We start from the raw sequence: 12,222 nt of genomic DNA on the forward strand, positions 1-12,222 counted from the left end.
TTATTGGTTTAGTACAGCAGTCAGGTAAACTCTGGTCCATAGCTCAAATCTTGACTGTGGCCCTGATTCTGTTTGGTTTAGAGGCTGAATGGTTTTTATTCTTAAAAGATTGTAAACAAATAATAATAATAAAAATAAAGAGGAACATGTGGTCCAGAGCATATGTGGCCTGCAAAACCTAAAATATTTATTATTTGGCCCTCAACAGAAAAACTCGGGCGAAGCCTGGTCTGGTGTAACCGAATGCACTCAGGTTTATTCTATTTATTTGCAGTGTCAATGCGTTCAAGTTTCTTTGCTTTTGTGATGTTTCACTTTAGCCACACATACCTAGAAGGGACTGGAAGCACCTCTAGTGACCTTTGACTTCTCTTTGCATAGCTTTTCCCCCCCTTGGTCAATCTAGCTAAAGCTTTGCTCATTTTGTCCATCTTCTCAAAGAACCAACTTCTGGTTCTGCTGATTCTTTGTATCATTAAAAAAATTCTCTATTTCACTTTACTTTAATCCCTATTATTTTCTGCCTTCTGTTGCTTTTGGTTTTGTTTGTTCTTTTTTTTAGCTTCTTACCATGTAGAGTTAGTTTATTGATTTGAGGTCTTTCTTCTTTTTCAATGTAGGCATTTCCTGCCATAAACTGTCTTCTGAGCGTGCCTTTCACTGCATCCTGTAAGTTGTAGTTTGTTTTGATTTTCACTCCTACGTATTTTCTAATTTCCCTTATGATTTCTTCTTCCAACCATCTGTTGCTTAAGAGTGTGTGGTTTAATTTCCATATAGTATTCTTGTTTTCCTTCTGTTGATTTCTAGTTTCATTACATTGTGGTCAGGTTTCAATCTGCTTTTAATCTTTTCAATTTGTTGAGATTATTTTGTGGCCTAACATAGGGTCTATCCTGGAGAATGTTTGTTCTATATGTGTTCTGTTGTTGGTGGAATGGTCTGTATATGTCTGGCATCCCTCCCCCCAAATATGTTCCATGTTCCCTCATTCCCTCCCTGCCAAGGATCCAAATCCTTAACCTAACCCTAACACTACGGTATACGTAACCCAAGGACAGAGTAACTTGAATTGAAATGTAACCCCAACCCTGAGATAAACCAAACATAAGGCCTACGTCAACCTGATTCTGAACCCTCTGTCGGCCTTCATAAGGCACTCCTCTGGGCTCTAACCACACTGGCATCCCCTGTGCCACAGTTCTCCCACTGGCTGTAGCACCCACCCTAGATCTCCCAGGCCACATTCATGGATAGCATTCAAGTTCTCCAGCTCTCAGAGGCTCCCCTCCTGGACTCTCTCCTTTTCTCCAGTCTCCCAGGACCTGTCTGAGCTCAAGCCTCTCCCTCCTAATGCACCAGGCCCTCCCATGGCCATCAGCCCCGCCCCTAGCTTTTCAAACTCACTCCCATGGGCTCTAGTCCTCTCCCACCCATACTCTTAGATTCCCCACCATGGGCTCAAGTCCTTTCTCCAAGACAACCCACTTTCTTCACTCTAGGACTGACCCTCTTAAGACAGCTCAGGTCCCTCCAGAGTCTAACTGCTCCCTGAGCTCTCTCAAGGACTTGATCCTGGGCCCTGGCCCCTTCCCCAGGGCAAATCCACTTGCCTCCCTTGAGTATCACCTTCCCATCCCTGTTGCGGGACCTCCAGGATTTGGAGAGTTCCAGTGTGCTGATTCTCTCCCTCCTTTTTTTTTTTTTTTTTTTTTTTTTTTTTATAAATTTATTTATTTTTGGCTGCGTTGGGTCTTCGTTGCTGTGCGTGGGTTTTCTCTAGTTGTGACAAGCAGGGGCTACTCTTCATTGTGATGCGTGGGCTTCTCATTGCGGTGGCTTCTCTTATTGCAGAACATGGGCTGTAGGCACATGGGCTTCAGTAGTTGTGGCACGAGGGCTTCAGGAGTTGTCACTCACAGGCTTAGTTGCTCCGCGGCATGTGGGATCTTCCCGGACCAGGGCTCGAACCCATGTCCCCTGCATTGGCAGGAGGATTCTTTTTTTTTTTTTTTTTTTTTTTTTTGGGGTTTATGGGCCTCTCACTGTTGTGGCCTCTCCCGTTGTGGAGCACAGGCTCCGGACGCGCAGGCTCAGTGGCCATGGCTCACGGGCCCAGCCGCTCCGCGGCACGTGGGATCTTCCCGGATCGGGATACGAACCCGTGTCCCCTGCATCGGCAGGCGGACTCCCAACCACTGCGCCACCAGGGAAGCCCGGCAGGAGGATTCTTAATCACTGTGCCACCAGGGAAGCTGCTGTTCCTTCTTGAACAGGCCATGTTTGAACATCCAACAAAGACACTGGCTTATAAGCAATTTTAACGTCAGCCATTCTGGTGCGTGTCTAGTGACATCACTTGATGATTTTACTTTGCATATCCTTGAGGAGTGATGACATTTAACACATCTGCACTTACTTATTTGCCATTTGGTGATCTTAAGTGCTTATGTAAGTCTCCCTCCACCTTTTAATTGATGTTTTATTATTGACTTGAAGGATTCTTTTTATCCTTTCTTTGTGAATCCTTTGTCAGGTTTATGTAAATATCTTCTCCCAGTCTTCTTGCTTTTTCACCACCTTCATGGTGTCATCTGATGATCAGAACTTTGTACTTTTGATGAAGTCCAACTTAATAACTTTTTATTTTTTGTTTAATGTCTTCTGTACACTAAGAAATGCTGCCTACCCCAATGCTGTGACAATAATCTCCTAAATTTTCTATTTTTTTTTTTTTTTGGCCGCGCCGCACGGCTTGTGGGATCTCAGTGCCCCAACCAGCGATCGAACCTGTGCCCCCCTGCAGTGGAAGCACGGAGTCTTAACCACTGGACCACCAGGGAATTCCCCATATTTTCTTCTAGAAGTTTGATAGTCTTTTCTCAGCTCACTGCACCCGCAGGGGGTCTTCTTGTAAAAATTCACTAATAGCAATGGTAATGGTAATGAGAACAACAAAAACAGCTAATATTTATTGAGCTTACACAACATTTCAGATACACGTTCAAGGAGCTTACATGTACCAAACTCATTTAATCACCACAACAGCAGCATTAGGTAGGTGTGATTATCGCCATTTCACAGATAATGCACAGAGAGTAACGGCTAATTTTCTCAGTGCCTCACAGGGAGTAAAGAGGTGGGATGGTGATGGAAACAGGTAGCGGTATGTACCACGAGAAAAGCTCTCCCACATATGCTCCATTAGCAGAGTTTTACCTTAGAACAAATCTGAAATACGACAGAGATGAAATGGTATTGGAAGGTTTCTATGCATTCAGGAAACTAACCTATCCAGTAGAAAATAGTCTACAACTGAGTATGTTGTGATCAATAAGAAAAAGTGATTTCTCCAATACTCCAAATTCACCTCTCATATGACTTCTGATATTCTATAAGCAGAAGAGGGACCGTGAAGGCTTTCTTGCGTTAAGTCTTATCATGGATTTTCCTCTTGTCGTGGAAGAAATGAATGTTGAATAGAGGCCTCTGTATGCTCTTTGTACCCGAAAGGTTTCTCAACAGCATGAATTCTCTGATGTTCTGGAGGATGGTCTACACGTTCACATGCCTTTCCACATTCCTTACACTCAGAGGGTTTCTCACCAGTATGAATTTTCTGATGCTGTGTAAGTTGATGGCCGTGACTGAAGGCCTTCCCACATTCTTTACACTCGTAGGGTTTCTCCCCTGTATGAATTCGCTCATGTTTGACAAGGCTTGACCCATAAATAAAGGCCTTTCCACATTCCTTACATTTGTAAGGCGTTTCACCAGTGTGGATTCTCTCATGCTGAGTAAGGTGATAGCCACAGTTAAAGGCCTTCCCACATTCTGTACATTTATATGGCTTCTCACCTGTATGAATTCTCTCGTGTTTCACGAGACTCGAACCCCAGCGGAAGGCCTTCCCACATTCCTTACACTCGTGAGGTTTCTCGCCAGTGTGAATTTTCTGATGCTGAGTGAGATAATTGACGCGAGTAAAGGCCTTCCCACATTCTTGGCACTCATAGGGCTTCTCACCGGTGTGAATTCTCTTATGTTGAACGAGGCTGGAACCACAAATGAAGGCCTTCCCACAGTCTTTACATTCGTAGGGTTTTTCACCACTGTGGATTCTCTTATGCTGAATTAGTTTATACACTCGGCTAAAGGTCTTCCCACAGTCTTTGCATTCATAGTCTTTCTCACCCGTGTGAAATCTCTGATGCTGAGTGAGCTCATCACCGCGTCTGAAGGCCTTCCCACAGTCTTTACATTCATAGGGCTTCTCACCCGTATGAATTCTCTTATGAATAACGAGGCTTGAACCCCACCGAAACGCCTTCCCGCAGTCCTTACATTCATAAGGTTTCTCACCAGTGTGAATTTTTTGATGTTGAGTAAGTTGATTACCCCAACGGAAGGCCTTTTTACATTCTTTACATTCGTAGGGTTTCTCACCAGTGTGAATTTTCTGATGTTGAGTAAGTTGATAGCCTCGGCTAAAGGCCTTCCCACATTCCTTACATTCATAGGAATTTTCCCTGTTATGAAGTCTCTGATGTGGTCGGACAGAGGTATTTTCTCTGCAAGTGGGTGTTTTCCCACAGTTGATTTGATTGATATATCCCTCTTGTGGGGCCTGTGGTCCTTCAAACTCACCTTCACACATCCAGTCAAGGCCAAGGGATTTACTTTTTCTGTTTGAGTTCTGTTTGGAAAAATTTATCTCATAAGTGCCCTTCTGTGTAGGTAAACTCTTGGTCTCATATGGTGATTCCAAATCTGAAAAAAACAAAACGAACAAAAAACCCCAAAAACCCCAACATATTTTGTTTCTTTTTAAGAAAACAAAAACAAACCTAATCATAAACTAAAACCTTCTCTAACAGAAATAAAACTCCTCCAGTGGGAAAAATATGAATTACCTAGGGCTCTTATTAAAATCTAGATTCCACGTCTAGCATCACAATACTTAATGAGGAAACACTGGAGACATCCCTGCTAAAATCAAACAAAAGAGGCACTTACTATTAGCTCTACTATTTCCTACCAGCTGAAACAATTAAGCAAAAAAAAAAAATTAGAGGGACAAATCTCAAAAATGAAGATGAAAAAGTACAATTTATAGATGTGATGACAAACCTGGAAAACCAAGAAAATCAAATATAGAACTACTGTAGGAAAATAAAAAGATACAGTTGGATAGTTGTGTATACACACAAAAACACAAGTAATATCATTAAAAGTAATTCTGGATACAAAGATCCAACATTCAAAAGATGTGTGTAGAATTAATTTAATAATAAAAATTATGAAACACTTAGGAGGAAATGTTTAGAAAAATCTGAGCATCAATAAGGATGCTAGGGGCTTCCCTGGTGGCGCAGTGGTTGAGAGTCCGCCTGCCGATGCAGGGGACACGGGTTCGTGCCCCGGTCCGGGAAGATCCCACATGCCGCGGAGCGGCTGGGCCCGTGAGCCATGGCCGCTGAGTCTGCGCGTCCGGAGCCTGCGCTCCGCAACGGGAGAGGCCACAGCAGTGAGAGGCCCGCGTACCGCCAAAAAAAAATAAAAGGATGCTAACTCAAGGGACTGTAAAGCATGTTTAAATTCATGAGTTCATTCAGATACTAAAAAATGTTAAATGGCCAACTTTGGAGCGTGCTAGGAAACCAGCCCTTTGTTATTAAAAACTGAGTTTTTTTTCTTTAAAGAACAAAGTTTTCATCTTTCTTATCCAATATGAGCAGTTCCACTACACAACCAATTAGCAGGTGGGTCAGTTTCTCTTCAAAGAATGATTTATAGTGAATAAATGAAGAGGCAATGATAGAATACCACCATTTTGAACCCCCAATGAAATACTGAATCTAGGTACTGAGTGTCAGTGACTGCTAACACAGCATCAAAAGAGACATAAGCAGATATTGCTTCGTGATGGAAGAACAGAGAACCCAGGAAGCAGTATCACCAAAAAATAGATAAAAAGGAAAAAAGCACATGAAGCTAGGATAACAACCAACTTTCAGAAACTACGAATGGCACAGGGTCCTGTTTTCTATGCCCTTGCTACTCAGTAGGGGTGAAACATGAGAAGGAAGACAAATTGAGAAGGGAATGGGGTGAAGATAAAGTTCAAGGTGGTGACTTCTTCCTCAGAGGCCTTGGGCCTGAGACCTTTGTAGGGAGCTCTGCAAACACCTCAGGGGTGCAGCTGCCCCCTGCCCAGCTGGGCCGCTTGTGGTAATGATGGCTTGCCCGAGCTGGGCTGGCTGTCGCTCTCCTCTGCACTACTTTAGTGTCTTTTCTCCTCAACTGTCGAAGCTCTCTCCCTTGCTTCCATAAGACAATTGTGTCTGGCTTAGAAATGAGATGTCTTGCTTTCAAAAAAAGAAATGCCACATGACGTAGAACTTGGGAGAAAACTGTTGGCTCAAGAGTTTTTGATTGCGCTTTAGTCAAATTTGTGTAACAACCTAAAACTGACTTCAGGAAAAGAGAAAGGCCTGAAGGACAAACAGGAAACCAGATGGGTAGGGAAAAGGGCTATTTTATTCTATTCTATTCTATTTTACATTTACTTCATTTTTTAAAAAAGTTAAAAAATGTTATTTTTATTTTTTGGTCTTGTGTCGAGGCTTGCAGGATCTTAGGTCCCCGACCAGGGATTGAACCCAGGCCCACAGCAGTGAAAGTGCCGAGTCCTAACCACTGGACCGCCAGGGAATTCCCGAAAAGGTCTTTATTTAAACTTCTGGAGGCAAGCAGAACCTGGCAGTTGAGAGTACGGATTCTGGGGCCAGAATTCTTAGGTTCCAGGTTTGCTTCTGCTTCCTTGATTAAGTCACTTTGTGCCCCGGTATACTCATCTACGAATTAGACGTAATAATTTCCTAGCTCATAAACTTCTGAGAACGGAATGAAATGTATTTGTACATATACATACACACCAGGCTCAGAATGTTTTCTGGTGCAGAGCAAGCACAGTATTTATTAGCCATTAATATTATGGCTGTTATTTTGCTAATAGAAAAACAAGAAATTTCCTTACATATTTATCATCCAATATTTAACTCAGAATTCACAGGTTATAACTTTCAACCTTACTTCGGGTACAATGTGTAGGGCATGCAATATGCTCGGTGTGGTTTTACACAGATTCTGTTCCTTCATCCCACCTCTACATCAAACATAGAGTCTGGTTTGCTAGAGAAAATCAAGTCACTGTGTAGAGCCATTTCCCCTAAAGGTGGGTCCCCAAAGTACCATTGACAGCAATTTGGGTGTAAACATAGGCTCACAGCATGAAGCTTGGTTTCTTTGAAGATGGTCATGAAATAAAATAAATACATTTATTCTAATAAATTAAATAACTCTAATCAGTCCTTTGGCCAGTAAGGAAGAGAGGTAATTACAGGAGGGGCCAGACAGAGATGGGAAGATCACTGATGGATGAGGAGGTGAAGGTGCATGTGTAACGCCCATTTCCAACTGGACAAAGCTCAAAACATCCCTTGGGAGCAGGAAGAAAGAAATTCAACTAGTATCTTGAAAGGTGGTCCTGAAAGGAGAGAGCTGACTGTGCAGGGAGCAGAGTCCAGATTATCTGAGGCAGGCAACTTACCCAGCGAGACCAAGTTACTGTAGTTCTCCAACATCACATCCCAGTACAGGTCTCTCTGCGTAGAGTCCAGACATGCCCACTCCTCCTGAGAGAAGTCTATGGCTACATCGGAGAATGTCACCAAACCCTGGAAACGCAAACCCACACGTCCCTGATGAAACGAAAGCACAGAGTTTCCAGATGGAGGAGGGGGGAGGAAGGGCTACGCTCTGTGCAGGGGTGGATACAGCGAGTAGATTAAAAGCCTGTGATACGGGGAGGGGTCAGTGAGGACACGACTGTGGCTGAAGCCCCTCCTGCTGCAGGGGAAACCACGTACACCCTGGGGAATTCTTTTTTTTTTTAATTTTTATTTATTATATTATTATTATTATTTTTTGCAGTACACCGGCCTCTCACTGTTGTGGCCTCTCTCATTGCGGAGTACAGGCTCCGGACGCACAGGCTCAGCGGCCATGGCTCACGGGCCCAGCTGCTCCACAGCACGTGGGATCTTCCTGGACCGGGGCACGAACCTGTGTCCCCTGCATCGGCAGGCGGACTCTCAACCACTGCGCCACCAGGGAAGCCCTTTATTTATTTTATTCTTGGCTGTGTTGGGTCTTTGTTGCTGTGCGCAGGCTTTCCTCTGGTTGCGGCGAGCGGGGGCTACTCTTCGTTGCGGTGCGCGGGCTTCTCATTGCAGTGGCTTCTCTTGTTGCAGAGCACGGGCTCAGTAGTTGTGGCGCACGGGCTTCGTTGCTCCACAGCATGTGGGATCTTCCCGGACCAGGGCTCGAACCCGTGTCCCCTGCCTTGGCAGGCAGATTCTTAACCACTGCGCCACGAGGGAAGCCCCTGGGGAATTCTTAATCATGCCAACCTGTCAGGAAATGGATAAGCCAATCCCAGTTCTCCTCTTGCACAAGCACAGAGCCTGCTAACGGGCCTGTCTCATGAATTTTCAGCAAGCATGGATTCTTACAGCATCCTTTTCTCTTTAAGGAGAAAGAAAAAAAATGTCTGGGGTTTACTTCCCAAATGTAATATAAGATCTTTTATCTTAGAATATCGGTTTTGCATGTTTGAATGTTTTCAAGTCTCGGGTTCATCATTTTGCCAGGTTATCTTTTAAGCAGTCCACCTTTGTAATGACAAAAGCATTTTTTTATTCCATCATAGAGAAGGATTAGATTTAATTATGATAGTTACACACTTAGGTTGAGCAAAATGTCTAAAGTTTCCCCAATTCCAGGGGTATATGATCATTTATTACTCTTGTATGAAATGACCTTCTTACCTGTTACCATCCGCTAGCCTTGCCTTTTCTTTGTTCCTGATTTAGAGGAAACTGGTATCAAATGATTCGGGAGCAGACAGACAGGTCTGTGCAAAACAAAATTTATCTCCCGGGTCCCCTGGCAGGAACATGATCTCTGAGTCCACAGGCCCTAATCACAGCTCTACGCGATTCTGAAAGCTTCGTAAAGTGTGAGCTTTCACTACACACTAAGACTGAGACCAAAGAATACGAATGTTCCCTCTTATCTGCCTGGGAAAAATATCAGTGGAGATGAGTGAGGAATTCTAGTTTTCTCGTGTGGTCAAATGGGACCAATGTCTCCAACTCATCAAATCGTAGACTGGACTCAAATATTTCTCCAAAGGTAGTTTCTGCTTCCATTGTTCCAATTACTCTTGACAAAAAAGTGAGTACATAAGAGATACTGAGTAACTAGCTCAAGGGTTAAGTGAACATTAGTCACAGAGGTGGGCAATAGGCTATATGGCGTTATTATTCACTGGAACAGGAAGAGCTGGGAAGTAGGTACTTGGATGGGACTCACTTGGGCAGGAGCCTTCATGATATTTCAAAGAAGTATCCACAGGACCTAAATATCACAATTCAAGAAGGAAAGAGAAAAACATACTTACGTGGGCCATGGTTTTAGAATTCAAGAACTGATCGGTCCTCTTGGGGTCTCCTTTACTGCAGACACAACATCCAGAGAAGCCAGATCTAGACAAGGAAAAAGAGGCATTAAAATAAGTGCACCTTGGTCCCCAAATGACTTAATACAACCTTTTCACTCCTCCATCTTTTCTTCCAAAGAACGCTCATCTTCTTCCCCCACAAGGCCCCCCACATAAACACAGCACATCTGAAGATTAAAAGGATTCTGGAAAAAAACAAAACAAGTTTTCCCTGAAACCCCAGGAAACCCAGCTGCACAGACAGGACAGAGGAACTTTTATTTTTTGTCTTGAAGTCAGATCCAGAAATTTCAGTGGGAGGATTCCTGGCCAGCTCCCTGTTGGGGGAATATGGATTAAGAATTTGGCCTTGGGGCTTCCCTGGTGGCGCAGTGGTTGAGAGTCCGCCTGCTGATGCAGGGGACGTGGGTTCGTGCCCTGGTCCGGGAAGATCCCACATGCCACGGAGCGGCTGGGCCCGTGAGCCATGGCCGCTGAGCCTGCACGTCCGGAGCCTGTGCTCCGCAACGGGAGAGGCCACAACAGTGAGAGGCCCGCGTACCGCAAAAAAAAAAAAAAAAAAAAAAAAAAAAAAAAGCCTGACAAAGCTGGTAACTTTGTCATTAACTGACTAAAACAATCAAACCTTCTCCTTTCCTACTGTGCTCTGAAAGTCAGCCCTGTGGAAAAGAGCAAAGACATCTAGCCTTGGATTCCACCTAAAAATTTAATATCCTCCTTACCAAATCACACACTAAAAGTGCTAACGTTAACCTCCCAGTAGTATTCCTCGATCCTGGCGGAGTCTTGGAAGACCACACAGGAGGATGTGAACAGTCTGCTTATTGAATACGTGAGTACTCATTGAGACGGTTGGTCAATGGGGAATACACATTCACGATTCTTGTCACACCTTTTGGGAAGAAATTACTGGGTCAAGTCACTATTAAAGAGGACATTTCGGGGCAAGGAAAGCAAATATTCTTAAGTGCTATAAACACAAATCATTTACTGAACAAGAAGGTAACTTATCTGAACCTTGATTTCAAGATCTGATGATGATGATTCTTTCTCCTTGGGATGCTTTTTCTGGAGGACAGCTGGCCTGGAGGAAAGAGAGGTCAGAATGAGACATTAGGACTTTTCTGGAGCACAGATTACATCCGAAAATGCCCTCTGAGGCCACACCTGCTCCCATGTCTTATCTAAAACCAATCAGAAATAAGAGGGCACCCACATCTGAGTATTTCAGAGATTCGTGGAAACTAGACTCTAGTAATTGGGGTACCCCCACCTCCTAGGTCAGGGACCTCTCCTTTCCAAAAAAGAATCTTATTCCGGAGGCCCTTCCATTCTGTCATTCAGGTAGCCTGAATTTTAGATGGAGAGCACCTCTAGCTCCAAAGCTGCCATCTCATAAGCATGTCTGTGCCATTCTTGTCATTTTCACTACAGCATTCAGGCTCTGACTTTCCTTTGGGGCCACTGTGCCCAAACAAGTACCCGCGTGGTTGGAACGTGAAGGGAGAGGAAGCAGCAGAGACATCAGAGCTACACACTCAATCCGGGGCCACACACCCAAGGACAGTCCTGCACCTGTCACAGCTGAACAATCGCATACACCTAGGCTCTGTCACACTGGCTGACGCCCATGCCAGAGACATGGTACACGGCTGCGCCAACCCCACAGAAATGCAACGGCACATCTCATAGCCTCGGGGACACATCTGGGCCCCGCCACCCCCGCAGAGCCCACACGCATGTAACTCACACAGAGCACAGTGGAGGAGTCACAGCCCGGCCGCGTCACCGCTACAGATGCTCACACGCACAGGACGCACACAAACCCGGAGGGGCCGCGTCTCGTCCCCCCGCTACACACACTCACGCGCAAGTGCGTCACAAACACAGGGACCGGGCCTGTCTCCCTCACCGACGCCCACGCGCACATCTCAGTCTGCAGACATGGCCGAGCCCCTGATCACACACAATCACACACACAGACATACACACACGCACACGCTCGCACTTCCTCCGCAGCGCTCCCGAAGCCAGAGGCCGAGGCTCCGTTTCGGGCCTCTTCTCCTTCTCCCTCATCGCCATCGCTCGCCGTATTCCGCTCTGTTTTCCTCATGGGATGCTAATTACTCACCGCTTGGGGCCCAACAACCGACGGCGTCGGGAGGGAGCGCCGGCGTTGAGGTTACCTCCGGACAGGGTCACCGGCAAACCAAAGCTTGAATAAAAATCCTTCTGGCAGAAAGCGCATCTCCCAGCATGCAACTCCCCGAGCTGCTAATGGAGCCATGCCCCAGAGCCCTCTGGGAAATGTAGTCCATAAACCCGGGAATCCGCGGGGCTGAAAACGCACGGCCTCTCTTTCCCAGCATGCAACTCCACAACGGTTCTAATAGAGCTGTGCCTCAGAGACTTCTGGGAAATGTAGTTCGCACCTTAGGTAATACACAGGCCTTCTGAAGACTTCTCTCCCTGCCTCTAGAGGAGCTGTGACTTGGGAGGGAGCGTATTTCAGAGTCGCAGAATTTGTAAATGCTGGGAGACCTACCAGCCGTTCAGATTTCTTTTTAAAATTATTATTATTATTTTAACGGGAGAAAAGCATGCACATTTTATTAAATTTTTACATGTACACGAGA

The 12,222-nt window shown here is 45.1% G+C and overlaps 1 protein-coding gene across 1 annotated transcript; it reads right to left on the reverse strand.

Moving 5' to 3' along the window:
* Nucleotides 1-2,161: 2,161 nt before the first annotated feature.
* Nucleotides 2,162-11,850, reverse strand: ZNF331 (zinc finger protein 331). Its single transcript, XM_032612807.1, has 5 exons — nucleotides 11,718-11,850; nucleotides 10,604-10,670; nucleotides 9,527-9,611; nucleotides 7,613-7,739; nucleotides 2,162-4,770 (listed from the first exon to the last, which is right to left on the reverse strand). Exons 3-5 carry the CDS (start codon nucleotides 9,533-9,535, stop codon nucleotides 3,440-3,442), a joined length of 1,467 nt encoding a protein of 488 aa, XP_032468698.1. The 5' UTR covers nucleotides 9,536-9,611; nucleotides 10,604-10,670; nucleotides 11,718-11,850; the 3' UTR covers nucleotides 2,162-3,439.
* Nucleotides 11,851-12,222: the final 372 nt, after the last annotated feature.

Source organism: Phocoena sinus, chromosome 19, assembly GCF_008692025.1.
Source record: "Phocoena sinus isolate mPhoSin1 chromosome 19, mPhoSin1.pri, whole genome shotgun sequence".
In the NCBI taxonomy this organism is placed as follows: Eukaryota; Metazoa; Chordata; class Mammalia; order Artiodactyla; family Phocoenidae; genus Phocoena; species Phocoena sinus.